The sequence below is a fragment of the Manis pentadactyla genome, chromosome 5 (assembly GCF_030020395.1).
Source record: "Manis pentadactyla isolate mManPen7 chromosome 5, mManPen7.hap1, whole genome shotgun sequence".
Classification (NCBI taxonomy): Eukaryota; Metazoa; Chordata; class Mammalia; order Pholidota; family Manidae; genus Manis; species Manis pentadactyla.
Window position 1 is genome coordinate 67,532,357 of NC_080023.1, and position 25,825 is coordinate 67,558,181.

General features: G+C 40.0%; 1 protein-coding gene across 16 annotated transcripts in view; it reads right to left on the reverse strand.

The window, feature by feature from the left end:
• LOC118923037 (uncharacterized) overlaps window positions 1-25,825 on the reverse strand; it is a 524,114-nt gene that overhangs the window by 265,357 nt on the left and 232,932 nt on the right. For 13 of the 16 annotated variants that reach the window (XR_008997784.1, XR_008997783.1, XR_008997785.1 and 10 more), the window contains one exon: window positions 25,558-25,611. Coding sequence is in view for 11 of the 16 variants with exons in the window: in XM_057502376.1 (XP_057358359.1) it covers window positions 25,558-25,611 (54 nt within the window). In the remaining 5 variants the exon portion in view is untranslated. Of the gene's footprint in view, window positions 1-16,320; window positions 16,858-25,557; window positions 25,612-25,825 lie in introns of those variants that run through there. The other 3 variants (XM_057502370.1, XM_036906424.2, XM_057502374.1) reach the window with 1 other exon arrangement.

The following is a 25,825-nucleotide window of genomic DNA, read 5'->3' on the forward strand; positions in this document are numbered from 1 at the left end:
TACATCTCCTACTTGCTTTGCTTTTCTGGGTAAACCCTTCTAATACAGAGATTATCAACAGACTATGCATAGAAGAAAGCCAGGTACTGGATATCATTTCTTATTGCCCCAGGGCTTTTATTTCCTACCCCTTCTAATCAATGGTTTTAGAAGTGGTCACATGCACTGGCCACAGGACTGAAGGTAACTTAAAGATCTCTCAACACATCTTATTAGCACTGTAAATTTTAGCATGGTCTTAAAGAAAAATAATAGTTTGTTAGAGCAAACAAAAGCATATCAATACAAATATAACACACATTCTACTCACCTTTTCCTTTGGAAGGTCTGGGATTTTCCTTCAATTCATATTTTTCCCAACACATATGCTATATTACAATGCCCTATGGCATGCTCTTTCGTAATCTAGCTAACCACTGCAGATAATCCTGCAGGTAAAATCTACTGCAACAAATTTTCACTAATCGTGGTTGCCTCCAGTTTCTAATATCTTTCTTAGTCTTTGACATTCATCTTTCATTTCTCTTTCATCCTGTTTGCCAAAGCTTCTTCCATATGGCCCTGAAATAGCTTTGTATAACACAACAGTGAGTGCATAAGCCCTAAATGCTTTCACTCTTCAAAACTTGATCATGCTATTCACTTCCTGAGCTACCATGTTTGCTGTTAAATATGTTGTTTCTTCACTTTTGATGCCTTAGCTTTGTTTGCACTTTTCCCACTTTTAATCACTTTTCTTGCCATGAACAGTTCCATAACGAATTTTTCTAGTTTCACAGCTTTTCCTAGTGTCACCTGATTTGTCCATAATTTTTTTCATAAGCTGATACCCCTTCTCTTCATTGTTCCAGTAGGAATTCTAACATCTTCAAATTTTTACCTGCCAACTTTTCCCAGCTTTTTAGGAAAAAAAAAATTTCAGTCATTGCTGTAGCTGGAGTTTCAAAAGGTATTTTACTTATTTTACATTTCACATCTATGGTTATTTTTTTGTAGCATACAACTATTGTTCATTTAGTTAATCAGTTTCCTCATTTTATGCCCATGTTACAAATTCCATTTGAATGTTGTGGCTCAATCCCATACTTTGATGAATTTATTCTAAGTAGCTGGCTTCATACAACAGACATTGGTTGCTTTGGGTTTTACCAATTTTTCCCAAGATGTAAATTAAATTCTTCCCTCAAACTGTCATTCTTACAATGCAGGAAGATGGATGTCCTTAAATAACTTCAACATTTCACATATTTTTTCAGGAAGACACAAATTCAGAAGTCTCTTATTTTTCATGAACTACATCTTTCAATGCATGTTCTATGTATGAGAAATCTCACCCTGGTACAGCTCTCCAGTCCTCCTTCATGAACAATAGTTCTCCCCTTTATCTCCAGCTTGACTGTTGGAACTAAAATTACATCAAGTTTTTCTTCTCTCCAGCCACATAATCTGCACTGTTAGTCTCCTGCACTTCACTCTTATGTGCCTACTCTAATTTATATTTACTCTTCCTGGCCAACTTTATGTTTTATCCACTTCTATCTCTCCTTGTTCTAAGTAAAAGCCTACTTTCCTATTATCCCAACCCCTTTTCTTGGTCTTCTTTTGCTGCCTCCTTTGATAAAAGTTGCAGGCATTTTATTTATATACACTGTGCAGATTCAGATTTCTTGGCCTACTTTTAAAATGTTGATCAAGCAACCAGTACATGGCAAGCAGAATACAGATGTAGACAAAGAGTGACTTGTGAATTAAAGAGCTAAGAGTTAAGTATTAAGGAGAGGCTTGGGCTAATACAGTAGCATCTGCTACTAGTGCTAATGAGCTCTAAATCATCTTCCACACTACACTTAAAAAGGGAAAACTTTCTAAAATGCACATCAGGTCACTCTCCTGCTTAAAATTCTTCAGTGAATCCTCACAGTCTGCAGGACGAAATCCAAACTACTTAGGAGGCCATTTATCATCTGACCCCTGACTACTGCTCCTGCTGATCATGTATCATACTTCTATTGGCCTGTACCTCTGTATGTCTGCATGTGAAAGCAGGTGCATGCATGTACATACTTGTGTGGGGAAAGGTAGCAGTGCGCAATGGACTAAATATTTGTGTCCTCCCATTCATATGTTGAAATCCTAACTCCCTATGTGATGGTATTAGGAGGTCCTTTGAGAGGTGATTAGGTCATGAGGGTAGAGCTCTCATCAATGGGATTATTGCCCTTATAAAAGGGACCTCTTTCTATCATGTTATGACAAAGCAAGAAGATAACTGTCAATGAACAAAGAAGCAGTCTCTCACCAGACAGAAAATCTGCCATCACCTTGATCTTGGACTTCCCAGCCTCCAAAACTATGAGAAATAAATGTTTGTGGTTTAAGCCACCCAACCTGTGGTATTTTTGATAGAGCAGCATGAACAGACTAAAACAAGTGAGGTAGATGAGCTAAGCCAGAAAACTTAAGGGAGAGTAGAAGTCCAAAATCTGATGGAGAAGTAGAAAGCATTCAAATCTGGAAAGGGGTGCAGGTGGTTGTTGAAATCAGATATGGGGCAGACTGTGGAGACAGAGGGCAAGTGGTCAGAATCAAAGAGGCAGATGCCAGTGGAAGTACTGAACACTGCCAGCCGCTTTTGTTCACAGCTGTCTCCATATTAGAAGGCTAGATCGGGTGAAGGTTGGTACATGCCCTTCACCCATGACTCTTCCATGAGTAATGGGTCTTGATGCCTCCCTGGTTTTGCAGGAGGTCACACACTGGCATGGCTGAGGAATTACTGAGATAAATGCTGGGCTGAGGCCCGTATCAATCCCTAGAACCAGGTGTTGGAAGGTATTGTTGCTCTCTGTGGTGGTGAAGTCCACCCTTATATACTTTGTTTCTCCATCTCAGACTCTGGAGACTAGATGAGAATGGCAGGGTGAGAGCAGAGTCTCTGAGGGGCAAATAAGACAGACAGCACAGAAAGCCTGGTGGGTCCACAGGCACAGGAGAGTGGAAGTGGAATGCCTTATTTTTCTTGAATTTAAATAATTCCAAAGAGTGTTCCTCTAGATTTTATCTGAACAAAATTTTGTCTGGGACAAAGAAAGGTTCTATATATAAGGACTGTAAGGTTTCTTTCAGGCAGATTATTTTCCTGATGTCCATAGCCCATAAGAATTAGCACTGAATTGCTTCTTGACATAGAAATGGTCTGAAGAATATAGTAACTGAAGTGAAATAGACAAAGGAGCAAATGAATAATAGCTGTAAGTTGAGGAGACAATCAATGAGGTGAAAAGTAGAGAACAGGAAAACAACGAAGCTGAGGAACAGAGAAAATAAAAATCTCTAGGAATAAAGAATGATAAGAGAGCTGTGTGACCAATACAAATAAAACAATATTTGCATAATAGGGGTACCAGAAGGAGAAGAGAGATTCAGAGGGATACAAAGTCTCTTTGAGGAAATAGTTCTTGAAAACTTCCCCAATCTGGGGAAGGAAATAGATGGTCAAATCATGGAAGCACAGAAAGCCTTTACCAAATGGAACCCCATGAAGACAACACCAAGATATATAATAATTAAAATGACAACGATTAAGGATAAGAAGAGAGTATTGAAAGCAGCCAAAGAGAGAAAAAAGATTACTTGCAAGGGAAACCCTATCAGGCTGTCAGCAGATTTCTCAGCAGAAACTTTACAGGCCAGAAGGCAGGAGCATGAAATATTTAATGTATTGAAACAGAAGGACCTTCAGCCAGGCATCCAAATTTGAAAAAGATCAAACATTTTCCAGATAAGGGAAAGCTCAAGGAACTTATAAACATGAAATCAGCATTACAGGATATGTTAAAGAGACTGTTATAGATGGAAATGTTCAAAAGGCTAAATAGTTTTCACCAGTGAAAATAAACCCACAGCAAAGGTAGTAGACCAATTACTTACCAAGCAGGTATGAAATTAAAAGGACTAACACCAACAGTACACAAAATCAGTCAAGGGACAGATAAAAAGTATAAATAATGACATCTAATACATAAAGTGTAGAGGAGGAAAAAAGAAAAAATAAGTACTTTTAGACTGTGTTCTGTGTTTGAAATAGACCAATCACCAAATATAGACTGTTGTATAGTTAGGAAGCTGTCCTTGAACCTTATTGTAATCACAGCCTAAAGTCTATAATAGACATGCAAAAAATTTAAAAAGAGAAATCTAAGCAAAACGCTAAAGAAATCCATCAAATAACAAGAGAAGAGTGTAAGAAAGGAAGAAAGGAACAGAGAGGAGCTATAAAAACAACTAGAAAAAAATAAAATGGCAACAAGTACATACCTATCAATAATTACCTTCAATGTAAATGGAATTAATGCACCAACCAAAAGACATAGGGTGGCAGAATGGATAAAGAAACAGGGTCCATCTATATGCTGCCTACAAGGCACTCATTTCAGATCCAAAGACATACACAGACTAAAAGTGAAGGGACAGAAAAATACATTTCATGCAAATAATAGGAAGAAAAAAAAGCAGGCATAGCAGTACATATATCAAACAAAATAGACTTCAAAACAAAGAAACAAGAGACAAAGAAGGACATTACATAATGATAAAGAGGTCAGTCCAACAAGAGGATATAACGTTATAAACATCTATGCACCCAACATAGGAGCATCTGAATATGTAAAACAAATACTAACATACCTAAAGGGGGAAACAGATTACAACATTCATTTTAGGAGACTTTAAATCACCACTAACATCAATAGACAGATCAACTAGACATAAAATAAGTAAATAAACAGAGGCATGGAACAATACATTAGATCAGGTGGACTTAACAGTAGATTTGGTGAAATCTACAAAATATTTCACCAAAAAGCAGCAGGATACACATTTTTCTCAAGTGTACATGAAACACTATCCAGATTAGATCACATACTAGGCCAAAAAAAGAGCTTCATTGAATTAAAAAAGACTGAAATTGTATCAAGCAACACAATAGTATGAAACTAGAAATAAATTACATGAAGAAAACAAAAAAGCCCACAAACACATGGAGGCTAAAAAGCATGCTTTTAAATAATCAATGGATCAATAATCAAATTAAAACAGAAATCAAGCAATATATGGAGACAAATGAAAACAAAATTTAACAGTCCAAAATTTGTGGGACACGGCAAAAGCGGTTCTAAAAGGGACGTATATAGCAATACAAGCCTATCTCAAGAAACAAAAACATTCCAAATAAATAGTCTAAACTCACAATTAAACTGGAAAAAGAAGAACAAATGAAACCCAAAGTTAGCAGAAGGAGGGACATAATGATGAACAGAACAGAAATATAACAGAAAAGAATAACACAATTAAAAAAATCAAGGAAACCAAGAGCTGGTTCTTTGAGAAGATAAACAAAATAGACAAAACCCTATCCAAACATATCAAGGAAAAAAGAGAGTGCATAAATAAAAAGAATCAAAAACAGAACAGGAATAGCCACAAGTATACCACAGAAATAAAAAGAATTAGAGAATTCTATAAAAAATTATTATGCCAATAAATTGGACAACCTAGCAGAAATGGGAAAATTCCTAGAATGATACAACCATGCAAGACTGACCCAGGAAGAAACAGAATATCTGAACAGACCAATTACCAGCAATGAAATTGAATTGGTAATCAAAAAACTACCTAAGAACAAAACTCCTGGACCAAATGGCTTCACTACTGAACTTCATCAAACTTTTAGAAACGACCTAATACCTGTCCTTCTTAAAGTTTTCCAAAAAGTAGAAGAGGGAATATTTCCAAACTCATTCTATGAGGTCAGCATCACGCTAATACCAAAACCAGGCAAAGAAACCACAAAAAATGATATTAGAGACCAATATTCCCAATAAACATAGAAGCAAAAATCCTCAACAAAACATGGAGCAAACATAATTCAAAAATACATCAGAAAAATCATCCATCATGATCATGTAGGATTTATTCCAGGGATGCAAGGATGATACAATATTAGAAAATCCATCAACATCATCCACCACATTAACAAAAAGAATGATAAAAAAATCACATGATCATCTCAATAGATGCTGAAAAAGCATTTGACAAAATTCAACATCCATTCATGATAAAAACCCTCAACAAAATGGGTATAGAGGGCAAATAGCTCACATAATAAAGGTCATATACAATGAACCCACAGCCAACATCATACTTAATAGCAAAAAGCTGAAAGCTTTTCCTCTAAAATCAGGAACAAGACAAGGATGCCCACTCTCACCATTTTTATTCAACCTGGTACTGAGGTCCTAGCCACAGCAGTCAGACAAGACAAAGAGATAAAAGGCATACAAATTGGTAAGGAAGGAGTTTTACTTGTCACTATTTGCAGATGACATGATATTATACATAGAAAACCCTAGACTCCACTAAAAAATTATTAGAATTAATAACTGGATTCAGCAAAGTTGCAGGATACATAACTAATACACAGAAATCTGTTTCATTCCTATATACTAACAACAAACTAGCAGAAAGAGAAATCAGGAAAACAATTCCATTTACAATTTCCATTTTAAAAAACACCTAGGAATAAACCTAACCAGGGAGGTGAAAGACCTGTACTCTGAAATCTTATAAGATGCTTGTGAGAGAAATTAAAGAAGACACAAATAAATGGAAATCTATCCTGTACTCATAGGATAGGAAGATTTCATATTGTCAAAATGGCCATCCTGCCCAAAGAAATTTACAGATTCAATACAACCCCAACAAAATACCAACAGAATTTTTCAATGAACTAGAACAAATAATCAATAATCTATAACATTCATATGGAACCACAAAATACCCCGAATAGCAAAAGCAATCCTGAGAAAGAACAAAGCTGGGGGTATTACACTCCCTGACTTCAAGCTATACTACAAAGCTAAGGTAATCAAAACAGTATGGTACTGGCACAAGAACAGACCCATAGATCAATGGAACAGGATAGAGAGCCCAGATATAAACTGATGCATGTATGTTCAACTAATATACAATAAAGGAGGTATGAATATACAATGGGGAAAAGACAGTCTCTTCAATAAGTAGTGTTGGGAAAACTGGACAGCTACATGCAAGAGAATGAAATTGGATCACTGTCTAAGTTTATACACAAAAGTAAACTCAAAATGGATCAAAGATCTGAATGTAAGACACCAAACCATAAAATTCTTAGAAGAAAACATAAGGCAAAAATCTCTTGAACATAAGCATGAGCAATTTTTTTCCAGGACACATCTCCTTGGGCAAGGGAAACAAAATAAAAACTGAGCAAGTGGTACTCATCAAACTAAAAAGCTTCTGTACAGCAAAGGACACCATCAGCAGAAAAGAAAGGCAACCTAAAATATAGGAGAATATATTCATAAACAATTCATCTGATAAAGGGTTAACATCCAAAATATATAAAGAACTCATATGCCTCAACACCAACAACACAAATAGCCTGATGAAAACATGGGCAGAGGACTAGAAAAGACATTTTTCCAAAGAAGAAATACAAGATGGCCACAGGCATATAAAATGATGCTCCATATTGCTAATTATCAGGAAAATGCTAATCAAAACCACAATGAGATATCACCTCACACCAGTCAGAATAGCCACTATCCAAAAGACAAGAAATAACAAGTGTTGGCAAGGATGTGGAGAAATAGGAATCCTCCTACACTGTTGGTGGGAATGTCAATTGGTATAGCCATTGTGGAAAGGAGTACAGAAATTGAAATACCACATAACCCAGTATTTCCACTTCTAGAGTTTACCCAAAGAAAACTAAATCCCTGATTCAAAAAGATATATGCATCCCCATGTTTATCACTGCATTATTTACAACAGCCAACACATGAAAGCAACCTAAGTGTCCATCAGTAGATGAATGGATAAAGAAGATGTGGTACATATACACAATGGAATATTATCCAGCCACACACACAAAATAAAATAAATCCTGCCATTTGCAATAACATGGATGGACCTAGACCTAGATGGTATTATACTAAGTGAAATAAGCCAGGCAGAGAAAGACAAATATCATATGATTTCACCTATTTGTGAAATATAAAAACAAAATGGGTAAACTAGCAGTAGACACATAGGCACTGAGAAGTGACTGGTAGTTACCACAGGAAGGGACTGAGGTGGGTGGGCAGGGAAGGTGAGAGGGATAAAAGGGCACAAAAATTCTCATAATATGTTGGTCATGGGGATGGTAGTACAGCATGAAGAATATAGCCAATGGTTCTGTAACATCTTCCTATGCTGACAGATAGCAATTGCACTAGTGGGGGTGAGGATTTAATAAGGTGGGTAACTGTTGAACCACTGTGTTGTGTATTTGAAACCAATATAGGATTTTATATCAATAATACTTCAATTTTTTAAAAAAAGATAGTAAGGCATTGCTCAAAGAGAATGGAAGCACCCATTCTGGAATTTCCCAGTATCTAGATAGTTGACTTCCAGTTGGCAGTATTTGAAACCCAGATGAGGCTGGTCTGAGAAAGCTCAGGACTTCGTTTTGAGCAGATGTAAGAGATCCAAGTCTATTCAAACAACCCCAGACAGTGACAGCACAGAGGCCACATTCAGAGTGGTGTGAAACAAACATCAACGAGGAAAATGCTACCGCTTTCCAGACCATAGCAGTGGGGACCTGGGAGCAGGGTCCATGGCATGTAGGAGATCGGGTTGGGTAGCAAGCTGGATCCACTTATCCACACAACTTCTTAAGAAAAAGTACTTAGGAATGGGAACCTACTCACACCCTTAGCTCAGTGGTTCTCAACTTCAACTGCACAGCAGTATTGTCCAAAGATCTTTAAAACCATTCAGTGACCAGGCCAGAACAATGTGCTCCTGCCAGAACAATTAATTAGAACCTTAGGCAGGGGAAGTGGACTCAGGATCTCTGAGGCACAGTGAGCCTCAGGAACACCTCAGTGTACCCTCAGGAGCAGGAACCCACACCATGCTGCTTCCCTAATGTCCCTCCCCAGTGTCTGTGCCCATCAGCACAGCCATCTGCTGCCCTCTGTGGCCAAGTCCGTGTTCTCCTCACTCAGGCCTGTGTTTCCTAGGTGCAGGCAATAAAAGGCGGTGGCAGCAGCTCGGTCCAGGTGGGAGACAGAAAGCCCAACCTCCTGGGAGGACTGTAGTACCAGCTGAGGAATGTGGCAGGGGTGGCCACCTGTGGTGTTAGGCCTCAGGGAGGAGTTCTCCCAGAAGAGACCGGGCCATATGAGAAAGTAAGCTAGCAGCAGTGTAGGAAAGGAGGGTCAGGAGGCATTGAAAACCCAAGGAGAGCCCCAGAGGTAGATCTCTATCTCAAAGGAGGTACAGGGGCAGGAATTGAGAATCTGGAAAATGAGAGGGTGCAGTAAAGCAAACAGGTCTGGATCAAACATAGAAGCAAGTGGGATGGGGTTGGCCAGGGTCCCATGCAATTTTCTTTAATGCCATCTAGCATGTGAGGTTATGTTACAGGTGTGTCAATTTAATTCAGATAACTGGAGATGAGGTAGACAGAAACTGAACTACTGGCAATGCTAAAAATGCACCTCCGTGCACCTCTAGCCCCCATATTTACCTAAGCTGCTCTCTCCATCTGAAATGGTCAACACGCCTGCTCCCCACCAAGGTGCCTCCACAGCACATCTTCCATACCCTTTTCCTAGTTACTCTACTGCAGATGTTATTTCCCTTACTGGACTGTGAGCCCTTCACAAACAATTGTGTCTTGTTTATCACAGAGCTTGGCACATTGTACCCAGGTGCTCAATAAATGCATATGAATGAGTGCTATAAAAAATAAAACAAATGTCCAAGGTGCTGGAGAACAAAGAAGAAAGCAGCTTGGAGAGCCCAGAGGGCCCTGACACAGAGTAACAGGTGAACAGGATCCTAATGAAGAGCTTTCCTGGTAGAATAGGAGGGAAAATTAAAAGGAACAGCAGCATACCTAGGGACACAGAGGCATAGGAGAGCTTAGGTAATTCAAGGGTGTTGTGGCATTACCAGTGTCATTGTTCCTCTTTCTTTTTTATCCTAAGCCCCTAAAGCTAGCAAGGCTTTTGGTATTTGGCTCTACTCTATGTTGCCAAACTCTTGTCAATTTGCATTAAAAATATCCTCCCCCAGAGATGACCCAAGAATTCAAATATTCTCACTTTAAACTAAGCACATTTCATGACTGCATATTCTTACTCAAATGATTTCCTGCATCATATCTATATCCTGATTATCTTTGGTTGTTTCCTATACCAGCTACAACTCTTCTTTGTTCGTAAGTGAAAAATACAGTTTTCCCACACTATCTGAAAGTAGAGCATTCCTATGAAAACTTTCATAAGCCCAAAATGGTGTAAACAAAAGAAGTAGTTACCATTTCATATAAGTAAAAATTCTCTGAGGATTTCTTCCTATTAGTGAAAAGAGGTTCTAATGTAGGTCTTTTAAAAGGCTAAGTGGCATAATATGAACTTTCAGATAGCAGGGAAACTTATACAGGCCTGCAGCTAACTTCATCTTCCATGCCAAGTCCTAAACGTATCTGTGAATGGAGATGTTTAAACCTCACAATCCTCCTCCTACTCAATCCACTACTTGTCCAATCTCTCTGGGAGTTAGCATTTTGGTAAGCTAAACAGACAAGTGAAGGTTCAGAATGTTCTGATCCAATTTCCCTTGATTTACTCATTTATGCAATAGATGTAGACAGACCATCAAAATATACATAGCACATTTAAAGAACATTACAGTTCTTCACAGTCTAAGTTTTTGACAAATGCTTCAAAGTCAAAATTCTAAATACTTTATTAACACAGCTCTAAGCATGTTTACAAATTCACCCAATTTTGCAGGGGTACCACTCTTTTCCAATGCACATTTTGTGTAATGCTGTCTGTATCACTATGGCAATAGAGAGTTTACAAATCGTCCTAGTGTTTGGAAGACAAACCTTCAGACTGAAAGTACAAAAGAGATTCCTTTATTACTTGGAAGTCCCCAAACTGTGTTTACACAGCCACTTCCTCTTTACACAAACCAATTCTTAAACATCCCTAGCAGCAGTGCCAGCAGGGGTTAAGAACAGTCTACCTGCTGTTTTACTGGAGTTTGACACTGTTTTGTACCCACCTATTTGTGTATTTTATAGCATTTGAATGAACCTAATCGTACAATCATCGGGTATAAGTGTGCGTCCACTTTTTCATTCATGCAACAAGCATTTACCTGGAGGTGACCTCATCTGGTTCAGTTATAACTTGGATTCATTCATTCATTCATTCTTTCACTCTTCAGAGGGCATTTACTGAAAACCTGCTCTGTTCCAGCACCTGCTCCAGGTATGCTGAGATGACAGAAATGACAACATTGTGGTCCCTGCTCTTGAGGAGCCAACAGTACACAGAGTTCAACACAGTTTGATGCATAAAAAGGGGCACTGCCCCAGTTTCTCTGATTAGTAAGCCATGAAATATCACAACAAATTCCCCCCTACCTCAGTTCAATCTTTCTGCTCTCTTCTTCCCTTCACAAAAACTGCACAATCTTTTTAATCGCCCCCTGCTGCCCTCCCATGGACCTTACAGAGAGCCAAAATGGCTTTCCTTTTGTACCCCTCCCCTTTCTCTTCTCCACCCTCACACAAGGGAACCATGTTCATGCCATCCCAGCACCTACACAATTAATCCTTGCAGACACTGTATACTGGGCCTGAATGCTACTATAACCATTTGTGAAATGAGGAAATAGATGCTGAAATTAAGGTACTTCCCCCAAACCACACAAATCTAAGAAACCAGATCAAAGATCTAGGTCTTTTCACCACATCATGCTAGCTCCAATGTAATCTCCCCTGAATCAATCAACAGTATTTTCCAAGAATATATGTAGCTACTTTTCATAGAATCAGTTTAATCTCAGTTTTCTCCTTTACTCCTGGAGTCATGCCTATTCCTTCACCTAAAATCTTTTTTTTTTTCTTTAACTTCACAGTTAGAAATGGCATTAAGTTGAACCCAAATTGGCAGGCTTTTCTGATCAATTCATGACTTTTTACCTGGTATTCGCTGATTCCACTAGAATGAGTTTGTGGACAAAAGGCAACTTTTTAAATGCTGAGCTTGTAAGTTTGGTTCTAAGGATATTAAACAGGTTGTTCAGTGAATGATCTAGCTTCCTTTACTTATGATTGGAGGTCAAGACAACAACCTATAGACACTCTGGCTTTGTCAATTCCTTAAATCCAGACACTGATGAAATGTACATTACAAAGAAAAAGAACATTAGAAACATAAGCATGGATTTCCCCTAGCAACTTATAGGTGTCTAGAGAAACAAAAACACCTACATTTTGTTTAATTAACCTTCACACTTTTCTAGAACTTGAAGTCTTGTGAGCATAGCCTTTGGGCTACTTGCCAGCTTGGAGAAGTAGATTATCAGAGCATCCTAGCTGTCTAGATTGGAATTCTAAGGATCCCTATTTATGAAACTGAGCTGGAAACCATCTGAGTACATATGTTCATAGACTAAAACATCTAGGAAATATTTTTGGATAAAGAAAGGGCAGCAATTTTGGTGCAAGGATGTTCAGGAGAAAGGGCAGACATAGATGAGGAGGGTAGATGAGCAAAGTAGAAGGGAAGGCTGTCTTTCCTCTTAGACTTATGAATGGTCTTGAGTCTAAGAGAGAAGAGAAACCAGCTGCTAAAGGCATTTGTGTTCATGAAAGAGCCTGTGAAACTGAGAACAAGTGATGCTGCTTTAAGGCCTGAGGGCCCAAGTTCACAAAGCTGGGAGAGGGGGTTCTCCCATTTCAACACTGATGAAGTAGCCCTGCAGGATTATGGAGCTGAGCCATGCAGTGGTGATACCCACCTACCCACCAGATCAACAGGGAAGCAGTGTTTCCATGAAAAGCAGACAGCCAAGGCAGTGACAGGCTTCCCTCGGATGACTCCCCTTAGCAGACTTCCATAAGGAAACCTGAAAAGTCCACATGAAAAGCTCTTGGGAATGTCTAGAAAAATGCGGTGAGTGCAACTTGGCCAAGAACTGAGCTGTCAATGTCAGAGGTGGGTGCTAGGAGCTGGCAAAATATAGTATTCAATGTTGATGTGTATACTCACAGCCTGGTAAGACCTGGGACATTAAGCTAAAAGACATCAGGTAAAAAAAAGAATTCTATTGTTGATTGTTTAAAAAATTTAACAGGAAGAATTTAACTGAAATAAAAGCATAGTGAGTGAAAGAAATAAATGTGGTCCTGTGGTCCAGCTTAACAGCATGAAGATTCTGGGTTCTGTCCTTCCTCTCTACCAGGCTCCCTTGTGAGAATTAAGTCACTCTCCAGAATTTTCTGGGATACTCCTGCCTTTAAGTCAGATCAACACAATTATATCACACAAAACTAAAGCTACATTTTTTTAAAGTCCAAGGTAGACTAATTCCAGGAGAGGTCATGGGGTAGACCAGCATGGTCTGTTCCTTCCCCCACATTCAGTCCCATCTCTGGGACCCCCATACACTCAGCACAAACTGGAATGCCAGAATCCCAGCCAGGATTCCTCAGACTCTCTGATGTTAGAGCTAAAGTCAGTCAATCCAGTCAGTGCTTAATGAGAATGAACTTGGAGAGTGGACAGGGCGCTCTGACAGTCACTAAACTGAGCAGTTCCCCAGGGAAGGAAATACTAAAAAGGGTGAAAAGGACGTGGTGAGGTTCTAGTTGCCACCTGAGCACAGAGTCGGTACTGCTGGTTCCTCTAAAGCCTGTCAGGAAACAAGCTCCAGAAAAGAAACGCAGTGTCCTTCCTCCCCCAAAGGGACTCTTAACGAAGGGACAGCTGATCTGTAAACAGCATTCTTATGGACGTTGTAGCATCTAGACGAATGGTTCCAGGCTCTCACTGATAATGTAGAGGATATGCAGGAGTCTGGTGGTCCCTCAAGACACGGACAGTTAACCTTGAGGATGTGCGCCTCAACTGACACCCTAAGGAAGAGGACCAGGGAGCCAACATACCCCATGGAACTCTAAGCAGACTCTGCCCTCCCATTCCCTGAGCGCCAGGGAGCATACAAGGATTTGGAGCAGCTCATGCCATCAGGGGCTCTGGCCAGAAAGACTCCTCATCAGGTTCTGTGAGCACTTGGAGAATGGGGCAAAACTCATTAGGCACAACTGGTACAGAGCTTGCAACCTCGCAGAGCTTTAGATTTAGATTAATTTGTCCCTTACAGACGATGAAAAGAAGGGATATACCACTTTGGAAAAGATGAGAAAGCCTCCACTGAAGCTAACCAGAAATACATATACCCTATGATCTGTAAATTACACTTGTCTGCATGTGGCCTGGTGAAGGAGCGCTTGTGGCCACCAAAAAAACATGTACGAGAACAATCACAGTGCTGTGAACCAGGCTGTTATTCACAATGGCCCGAAAGTGGAGGCGACCCTAAAGTGCATCAACAGTTGAATGCATTAGTAATGTGGTGTGTTCTTGCAACGGGACAGCAAACAGCAGTGGGAAGGAGATCTGCTTCTGCATGCAGTTCCACTGATGACTGTCCCAGGCACAGTGTTGGACAATGCAGCAAGAAACAGAGGAGGAAATACTGTATGGTTTCTTTTACGTGAAGTTCAAAACTTATCTACAGTGATAAAGGTCTGCAAAGTGCTACTTTATGGGGGGGCCATGAAGGAGTCAAATAGGGTGCTGGAAAAGTCCTATATCTCAATATGGATGGTGGACATGGGAATATACAACAAATACTGAGCTGTATATACACATTTAAAAGCTGTGCATTTTGTATATGTAAGTTGTACTTCAATAAAAAGAAAAAAAGGCAGAGGGTGTACATTTTTTAAAAAATAAAAGAATTATGGGCATGCCTATTAGCACATGGAACTGATTGGGAATCAAATAAGCAAAAGCCAACTACGGTTTGAGTGAGTTACTGAGCCTAGGACTAAAAGGGACCAGCCATTCAGTGAGCAGGTAGCAGTGGAAGAAAGAAGGTCCTCACCCAGAGGGCACATTCTGTGATGCCATCTTTGCTTGCGGCCAAGGAGGGTAACAGCAAAAGGAAACTTTCTCAGAGGGGAGCTACAGGCCTAGGAAATTATCCCCTAGAAATAGGAATTAGGCTTCCCCAAGCTAAGTGGCCTGCACAGACATCAGGATTGTACAAGCTGCTGAGAGCTCATTTCCCCTTTCTGATGGGAGGAATTAATCTGGTTATCTCGTTTCTGTTCCACCACTGTCTGTTGCATGCATGTGGGGGAGATAATATGCCATAGAGGGGGCGGGTAGATCTGTGCCTAGATCAAGAAAAGCTGGTTCCAGAAATGATGTAGGCTTCTCACGAGCTCCTGGACAGTGATGTCATCACTGGATGGTACTCTGTGAGGTGGGTACTACCATTATCTCCATCTTAAAAAGGCAGAAATGCCTCACCCAAATCACTCACACTGAAATGTTCTCTATGTAGGTGAGGAAAGTCTCCTGTTGGTCACGGATAATTTCTGTACTTACCCTCTGCCTCCCAAGGCCAATACCCTTTCCTCACCATCTCCAAGACACTCCTGCATCAGGCGACTCCTTTTTTTTCTCAAGGTCTTCAAACCCACTGACCCTCTCTACTGCTCGTTAGTTTTGTCTCCTTCGCTGTCTGCTGTTTTGTGTGTTCCCCACATTTCTCCTTCCACCTCATTTCTCACCTTGCCCTTCTCAGTCTAAGGGCTTACATTTACTTTCAAGGCTTTACTATCTGCATCTTCAGTGGGTCACTCCCACATCTAAATCTAAAGAAATACTGTGTTAGTAGCACTACTATAGTAGCTAACAATGTTGAATTTAAGAAGATCTTAAAGAGGACACACTCAAAACCCACATAATGCCAAATTTGTTTTTCTCCCATGGAACAAAACCATTTGCTAACTGAGGCACTCAGTAACACAATATTTTAACTTTGCATTTGCATTTTTTTTCTAGTTTGAAAACAAAGTACATGTTAACTCTGGACTGTAGTCTGACTAATCATAGTAATATGTTGCATGAAATGCTTTAGGAGCTGTTCTTCAGCACAGCATGGAAGTCTGTTATTGACTTTTGCTCACTATGAATGAGACAGACCTTTCTAAACTATTAAAGTTCTCCCAAAAACAAAAACAAAAAAATGAAAAAATGGAGGCACAGAGAGGTTTAGGAACTTGATGAGCATCACAGAGCTAATGAGTGCTGGAGGCAGCATTTTATTGGGGCAGTTTAGCTCCAGAGTTATTCAGTAGTTACCTATACACTGGAAATCATATCACGTGATACTATAAATACTCTATATTCTATAACCTATGTTTACTAGTAAATAAATAATAATTCCATTTGATGTATGAAAACACACTATTACATTATTTAGAGGTATAAAAAAGTCTTTAGAAATGCTTTAGAGAGCTAGGCAGAGCATGAGGACCTGGACATACACAGCATTTCTCCCACCTAGACTAAACCCAGAGGACGGAAGCAAGATGCCCGGGTCGGATGGGGCCTGGAGGCTGCGTGATAAGCGGCCCCCATTAGTCAGATGACCTCTACCTCAGCACATCTCTGCAGGGCATGGGGTCCGCGGCTCCATCCCCGGCACTGCCCTGTGCGGTGTGAGGAAGCCCAAACACGTCTTCCGAAGGGCGTCCCAGCATCGACATGAGCAGAAGGTGCTGTGCAGAAAAACAATGAGGGCCCACAGGGCATCTGCAAACTGGCGGGACGCCTCCTCGGAGACATCTGGCAACATGCCTTTTGACAAGTGAGTCCCAAATCCCTTTAAGAGATAATGGGGGGACGTCTCTCAGAACTCCAGATCACCTTGCTGACACCAGAGAGCCTCAAGACCTCTTCCTACTTGAACAACCTTGGGATTTCCAGAACTACAGCAAGATGACAAGCTCTAATTCAGCCAGAGTGCAACCTTTCATTAGACACCTTCTGCTTGCTCCAGATGCTAACTTTTGTGGCTCTCCAAAAAGAAAGAGAAAACAGCACTTTCCTTTTCATCTTTGTCCCACCTCTAGGCCTGTGTGAGAAGAAAGACTTTGCCAGGAATCTCTCTCTAAAGAGTGCTAAGTGGAAACAACCCTCATCAGGAGGACACAGCACCTGTCCTTCCCACAGAGACAGTGGACACTTGCAGCCGGCTTCTGGAGAAGCAGCGGGGCACTGGCAGGGGCCTCTAGAGTTCTTTTCACAGGCAATCATGCTCAGGTGCTTCTGTGGCAAGCTGCCAGCTCAAGAGTCTAATTAATTAAGGGGCTCTTCTTGCCAGGGATATTGGCCATTCTGACATCTCAGTTAGAGAATGGAGCTCATGAAGCTTCAGCTTTCAAAGAGCATCTCTGCTGTTCCCACATTTGATCTCCCCAAAGGGAAAAGTCAAGTGCCCAGAGTTGCAATAATCATGCTAAGTGCCAGTTCCCTTTGCCAAAAACAGTATGCTCTTTCCTTTATCCTCCCCTTGGGGTAAACTCCCACTGAGTCATTTACTAGGTTCTCTGCTTATCTTGCAATTCCACACCAGCAGCACCACTTTTTTTCCCCACATCTGTAGACCGTTCTGCAAGCCTGCATGGTCTGTGGTCTTAAAGATCATTAAATTTAGGCTCAACCTCGGAGCAGGACAAAGTGCATGATCTCCCATGACAATACTGGAAATGCTATCACACTCATCTCATTGGGTTAGGCAAGTCACTGAGAGGACCATCTTCCAGCCTGTGACGCAGAACATAAATAGTCCTGATCACCAAGCAGAAAGAAGCCAGAGGTGCATTTCAACATTGCCCTGGTAAGAATTTAGAATGTGAGAGGTAGACCAGGTTAACAGCTTTGCAAGCACAGAGGGAGAATAAAAATGAATATCTCTTACTGAGACATTGTTCTAAGAATTTTACATGGACCCACTTATTCAATCCTTACAAGAATTCTGTAGGTTGATACCATTATTCATCTCATTTTATACATGAGAAGAGTTCAATAGTGCAAAGCAGGGCAAGTTGTAGAGCTTGTGGGTAGTGGAGCTGGGACTCCACTTACAGAAATTGTCTCCCACAGCCTGAACTATTCACTCCAAACCTTACTATCTCTCAGAAGAGTAGTACTGGAAAAAATGCAACAAAAAAACTAAAATTAGGAAATAAAAACTCAAACGAGAGTACATGAAATCCAGAACCAGCTATCTATCCCAAACGTTGCAAATGAATGCTAAGAACTTTCTTTGCTAGGGGAGTGAAATGGGGAGAGGGAAGGTGGAAGCAGAGAAGCAGGGGCAGGGAGGGCTGCAGGGCTTCCTCTCTGTTCCAAGTGATACAACTTTCCTTGCCATAAATCAGTGACCTCTGTTGAGACGTAGGAAAAAAGGACAGAACTTTGCAAATGTGTATGTATATATATCATCCTTTACCCAGCAGACAGCCCTACAGCAAGTCACCAAAAACAGCACTCTGCCAAAAATGAACCTTCATTGCTTCCAAAATGTCTATTTAAAAAGTAAGCAGCATTTAAATTTACTTGAAATGATACCCTTCACTGTAACTGCTCCAGAACATGAGATTTTTGTCTTCCTGCAGAGGAACTGAGGAATTCCTTGATGCTGACAGGGTTAATTTGGTCTTTGTGCCCTTTCCCAGGCATGGGAACAAGTGACAGTGACCTTTCAGCCTAGAAATTCTGCCAAGAGTGAAAGTCTTGGGAATCTGCCCAGCCAGCCTTGAAGAGGTCAATGAATGCCTTCTAGATATTAAGCCTTGGTCTTTAAAAAAAGAGGAAGCCAGATACAATATAGTTTCAAAAGACTGAGGAACCAACCATGAGTAAGTATCATAACCACCAATACTACAATCTTGGGCAGTGTTTACCTAGAGACTTATTCATCAACATTGATGAAAAATTTCAATCTTCTAATAGCCCATTATAATTCCATATTATTAATCATCTCTCCCTGAAAGAAAATTACCTTGCCTATGTGAGTGAAGCATCACCTATGTCTATTAAAATTAAAAATAGCCATACAGCAGGCGAAGAGATGACAGGGGCGGGTATGGGCTCTGCACACTCATACATCACTGGCGACAGTGCAGGGACCCAAGGCAAAGTCAAGGGTTGGATAGAACAGAGAGAGAGCCCAGTCAACACAGCCACACATAATCCCACAAATCACACCACCAAAAGATGGATTTCCTTTAGGTTCCCACATATTCTAGAACCAATACCTGTTTATATGGTAGGAGTACATTTCCTAAATATACTATTTTTTAATTGTCATTTATATGGCTTAAGATATCATAAGTCCAGGAAGAGTGAACAGAGAGACACATAGAGAAAAAGGAAGTCCTTACTTCCCACACAAAAAAGGTACAATAAACCATCAAAATGGTAGCTGATCTTTAAAATAAACCGTATGACCTGAGGAACCTATTTCTATGATGACAGACAGGGGGTCTGGCTGGGATTCCTGGAAGATGGAAGTTAAAGTAGGATAAAGCAGGGCACTTTAATGTCAAACTGGAAAACCAGAAATCTCTAACCTCAACCCATCTCTTGGATTCCTCTTCTCCCAACCCCTCACCACATCCATCACCCTCACCTGTCCATTACCCCTAGCCTATCTCTAACCAGTGTCCCAAGGCTGGGAGTCAGGGGCAGAGCGAGGAGCCTTGGAGAAGGGGGAAGGATACTGTTGTGTACATTACTTCAAAGCAAAATGCTGGAAGGTCAGTAGTGCTGTGACAGAATGGCCTATGTAAAAATTGCTGAGCCAACATATTTGGGTCCAAATGCTCTGCACTGAGAGATGGAAAAGTATCAAGACACAAATAAATATCAACGAACATAAAGCAAGTAGCAGGAAACATGGAACACACTTGAGTACCATTCTCTGATGCTCATTCACCCAGGACACATTTCCCCATGTGTGAACTTGAGTTAAATAGTGTGGAGTGAAGAAATTATAGAAGGAGAAAATCAAAAGATATGAATTAGGCTTATCCTCTAAGTGTCTGCCTTGAGTTTAATATGTGCCCAAGAGTAAGTCATTTCATGTTTTGGCATATTTGTTCTTCCTCTATGACATGTTACCAATAATAACTGTCTTGCAATAAGAGGCATTCAATAGACATTCATAAATTAATGCATGAATTCATGTATATCTCCTAGATGTTTTTAGGTTTTCCAAATTAAGGAGTGCACTGGTCTTTGGCTGAAAATAAGAACAGGGATTTTTATAATGCTGTAAGGTGGTGTTTAGGAGTAGGCCTTGGAATATTTGCTATCTTTGGCTAAACTAAACACTTCAGTTCTGCCCACTGCCCCCAGTCATCCATTAACACCTTATTTTAGTGCAGAAATTACCTCCATAAATAAACCCTGAATATAAATCCTCCTTTCTCAACTCCTATGAAAAGGAAAATAAAACTGCTGTTTAGAACAAAATGGTCCCAAAAAGACATTACCCTTATGGACAATCAAGTGTGTAGCAAATTTATTCATTAAATAAACCTTAATTGAGTTCTTACTACCTGTGGGGTATTGTTTAATTATTCCTAGCAGGATCAGTCATTATTCCTCCCCTCCAAGAGCTGATAGTTTAGGGAGCCATAAACAAATATTTAGAATTCAACAGCAGAAGGACATAGCAAAACACTAAAAGCTTTGGTTCTGGAATCAGACTGCCTGGATTTACCTCCTGGCTGCAACACCTATTACCAGAGTGTCCTCAAGCAAGTTCTTCAAAGTCTCTAGGCCTCAAATTCTATATCTGCAAGTGGTAGTAATAATATTACATATTATCTGCCTCCAACGGTTGTTACAGAAACCGAATGAGACAATCCAGGTAAAGCACTTCTCATGGGATGAGAACATGGCAACACCTGACCAGTTGCATGGTTGCTGGTTGGTGTTAAACTCGCACTAAGTGCAACATGTTAGGAACCCAAGGACTGTTCCTCCTCTTTCCTGGAGGAACCACAAAAGCCTTTGAGAAGGAAGGGATATTGTGAATGGTCTCTCCATAGAAGAGTAAGTTTTCCAAGCAGACAAGAGCAGGAGAAGGGCACTCTAGGAGGAGGAAACAATTCGTACATGGACACAAAGTTGTCAGAGTTTGCACTCAGGACAGTTTGCTCAAAGCCTCCAGACTCCAGCACCTAGTGGAATACCAGCAGGTAGGAGACAAGAGATAATGGGAATAACTTCTCAAGTTACACAGGGGAGTTTGGGGGTTATTTTAAATAAAATTGAAATCCCTGAGATATTTTTAAGTAAGAGTTTGGCATGAACAGATGTGTTTGTTGTTTATTTTCTGGAAAGTGATTCTGGGAGTGTTTTGGAAAATGGAATGGAGAAGGGAAAACTTGGTATAAGAAAAGAGAAAAGGTGTTGGTATGACCTTCCAAAGGACTATAAGGAGGCAAGGAAAGAGATGATGGAGACATTCTAGGGTTTCAAAATGAAATTTATAGGATTTGATAGCTAGCTGGATATGAGAAGTAAAGGAATGGAAAGAATCAAAGACAACACTGAGTTTTCTAGCTCAGAATGGTAAAGCCATTAACTGACATGGTGAATATAAGAGAAGAAAGTTCAGGATGGGAGAGAATATACAAAAGAGACTTATCTACGTTTAGACATGGTCTGTGGGACACCAAGGTAGTAAAGACCCCTAGTTAGTCAGCAACCCAGATCTAGGATTCAGGAAAGATTAATCACTTGGGACACATATTCAAGAGTGATTTTCTCAATAAGGACTCCATATGAATAGGCCAGACTGCTCAGACATTGTTAATCATGGAAATACTATGATCACGTACTATCTATGCAAAAGATCATGGGGGAATATCTGTAGGTTAAATACTGTAGAAACAGTATAGTTGTGCAGTCTCAAAGCTAGTTGAACACATCCCATTTCCCCACCAAAGCAACAACAAAAAGTAGACAAAGTGGCCAGAGTCATGTAAGGGTGTGGCTCTGTGCTTCCTTAACACTGACCCACACGCGTTCTAGCCCTTCTTCCTTCCCTATTACAGACCAAGGTGTGTCCCCTCCTCTCCCCAACACCCCAGGTTAATTCTGTGCTTGGCAGACAGAGTCTTCAATCCTCTCAAGGACCTCAAAGGAATTTCCCCCTTTTCATGGATCCTTATTGTCTTCTTTTGCCCTTCTATTGTCTTCTTTCTAGCATTTAAACACACTCACTCAAATTCATCAGATCTTAAAAGACCCTCCCTCAATCCTATAACCCCCATCTAACTACTAATCTCTTTCCTTCCTTTTGCAACAAATCAACTTGAAGAATATTTATTTACCACTTCTATTTCCTTCCTCATTCAATCCCAAACCCACTGCCACCTGGCTCCTGCACCCATCACTCGGATCTTACTGAAACCAACAACAACCTATGATACCGATAAACCCAGTGGACACTTGTCAGTCCGTACTTCAATTAACCTCTTGACAACAGTTTTGATACTAATAACTACCTCATTTTCAATGACTCGGCTTTTTTACTGATTTGATTTCGGCAATATCACATTCTTCTGATTTCTCCAAACTCCATGGCTCTATCTTCTCACCTTCCTTCACAGGTCCATAGTCTTCTCCAGGCCCATCTATACTAATGATCCTCAGGATTCTTGTCAACACTCCTCATTTTTACTCTACACATCCTCCCTGGGTGATCTCATCCATTCCTACTCTTTTAATCATTCTTTACATACATATTCCTCCCCTATAAATATCTCTAGTCCAGAATACTAGAGATAAATAAATAATCTACATGCCACATGCCTGCTAGTCAACTTTATTAGATCTTACAGACACCTCAAACTTGGCATGTGGCAATCTAAACCTAACAGCTTCTTACCTGAGCCTGTTCCTAGCTCAGGAAATAGCACTGCTATTCTGCTAGTTGCCTATGTCAGAAATCAGGGAATCATCCTGAACCACTTCCTCTCCTATATATCCAAAGTATCATCATATACTGTTGATATTATCACCAAATATCTCTAATCCTCACTTCCACTATTCTGATCCTGGACACTGCCCTCTCTTGCCTAGATTATAGCCTTACACCTAGACTTCATATCTGACATTGCTTCTTCTGTCCTTCAGCAGCCAAGTCATGTTAAAACAAAAATCTGATCCATGTCATGTACACCTTCTCTCCCAAGTTCAAAGTCCTTTAAAAATTTCTTGTTACCGTCCCTTGGCATATGATCTTAGAACCTTCCAACTTAAAAAAAAAATCATATCATCCATCGTAATTTTTCTATCACAATATATCATCCATCACAATTTTACTTGTTTAATGACTACCAGTGAGTTCTATCAGGGAAAAGATCACATCTGGTTTGGTCTCTATATTCCAGTTCATGTCGCATAGTAGGTGCTCAGTGAGTCCTTGTTAACTGACTGGCTGTATGAATGAAAGTGAAGTCACAGAAACCAGCTGTGCTATTCTAATTTGTGCAAGACACAGAACTGAGAGAGGTAGTAAATTAGTTGAAAAACAGAACTGAGTATTTAAGTTGATTGACCAAAAATTTTGAATGAATAAAAATAAATATAATGGCCTACATTCTTAGTCAAAGAATTATTTACATAAATGTAAGAGAGAGTCGTGTTTTAACAGCACCCCATGTGAAAATGTCTTAAGAGCATGTGCCAGGACTTCAAACTTCATGTGGCTAACAAAAGGACATGGCTTATGAATAGAAACATGTTCTATCTTATACTATATAGTAGAACATTAGTGCTACACTCAAGAAAGCCTCTAGCTTGTCCACTGTGCCTGGCATACACCAAGCATGAATGTGGAGTGAAAAGTCTCATAGCGCTTTTGCCATTCTCTACATGCGGAGAATGATACATAATTTCTGACATTGGTAATAAAGACTATGGGGGAAAAAAGGATAAACTAGTCTAGAAACAATAATAACAATAATAACTAATATAGCATTTACTATGTGTTGGGCACTATTCTAAGCACTTTATGTGTATTAACTCATCTACTATATGAGGTATGTACAATTATCCCCATTTTATAGATGATAAAAGTTAAGCGCAGATAGCTTCTGTAACAAACGCAAAGTCATATAAGTAAGTACTAAGTGGAAGGGCCAGGTTTTGAAACCAGACAGTCAGCTCCCAGCACTATGTACTTTTGGAAGTCAATCCTGTCAACATCCTATTAGAAATAAAGAAGGAAAGTCATTAGCCCAAGGGTAGAGTGGGGAGAAGACTCAAAACAAAGCATATTAACTAGCTCTGTACTTTAAAAACTAGGCAGAAATCCAAAGGAGGCAGATATTATAACCCAGTAAAATGAAAAAATTCCTAATACTTGAATTGTCTCATTAGTAAACAGTCAGAATTACTGGGTTCCCTGTCAATAGAATATTCAGGTAGTGGCTGGAAGTCCATCTATACATGCCATCAATGGCAGTCCCCTTCTGGAAAAAGGTGAGACTGGAGAACCCCTAAGTTCCCTTGTTCTCTAAGATCTATAATGTAAGAATACTACATAGACCTCATTCTCAGGGAGCCAAGACCAAAACAAACACATCAAAACTCAATCAAGATGGAAATTTAATGGGCAATAAAAATCTATCAGTACAACGAAATGGACAACGACCAGAACAGTGGGCCCTTACACCACCTTTAAGATAAATATCCCCACTACCTGTTTCCATATCAAACAAATTCAGAAACAGAAACAGCAAACAATGTCATGGTATAAAATCCTAAGAAATGCCAAGTTACTAATATATGAGATGCAGGTCAAGTCTTTATGCTCCTGGTTCTCCATATCAATAGATAGTGTCAAATAATTTATTTGAGTTGTTCAAACTGTGAAATCACTTCTTTCCCCTCAAGAAGGAGAAGATTTAGTTAAACCTGAGATTAAAGAGGTGGATAAAAGTGCCCCCTGGTCTGTGAAGGCCAGGAATTAGACACGCTGCTACTGTTATAGCAGGCACTCTTCAGACATGATCCATTACAGGGATGTCTTCCATCAGATGCTAGCGAAGCTAATCCTTTTGCAAAGCATGACCGGTTCTTAAATTTGACTGTGGTGAATCCCAACCAGATTTCTATGCTATATGATTAGCTTTCAAAATACAAAATCACTTTTATAGTGTATTAGGTTTAGGTTTATTATATTTAAATTTGCAAACAAAGATATAGATGCCTGCAATGGCAGCTTGCCCTGGTCTCCCCTCATACTCATCTTGCAGAATAAAATGTCAGATAGTAGCAAGACAGAAATATATGGACCTTATTTATGACATAATGCCGTCAAATGATTTTCCACATCCTTAAAGAGAACCATTCAAATCTCCATCTCTGAAGAAAAAGAGCTATAATACGTCATCAGAACATTCTCATTGATACATAGCTTTTCAACTGAATGTCCGCAGCTCTCAAGCCTTTTAGTACTGTGACAGCAGGCTGGAAATCCTGGAAGCTGACTTACCTTTTTGCAGTCAGATGAGGACTTCTCACTGGCCCTTGTGCTGAAAACGGTGGTCTGCAAAACAGGAAGATGGAAGACACATTAGAACTTGTCTACCCTTCACTGCTTCCACTGCCACCCTACCCAAGTTGGGACATTCATTATGGGACTACAATGATCCAGTGAGGTAAGGACTCTTACTTATCTTCATTTTGAAACAAGGTAACTGCAGCAGTTAGGTTAATTGTCAAAGATCACACACTTCAGAAAAAGATGAGGAATTCAAGCC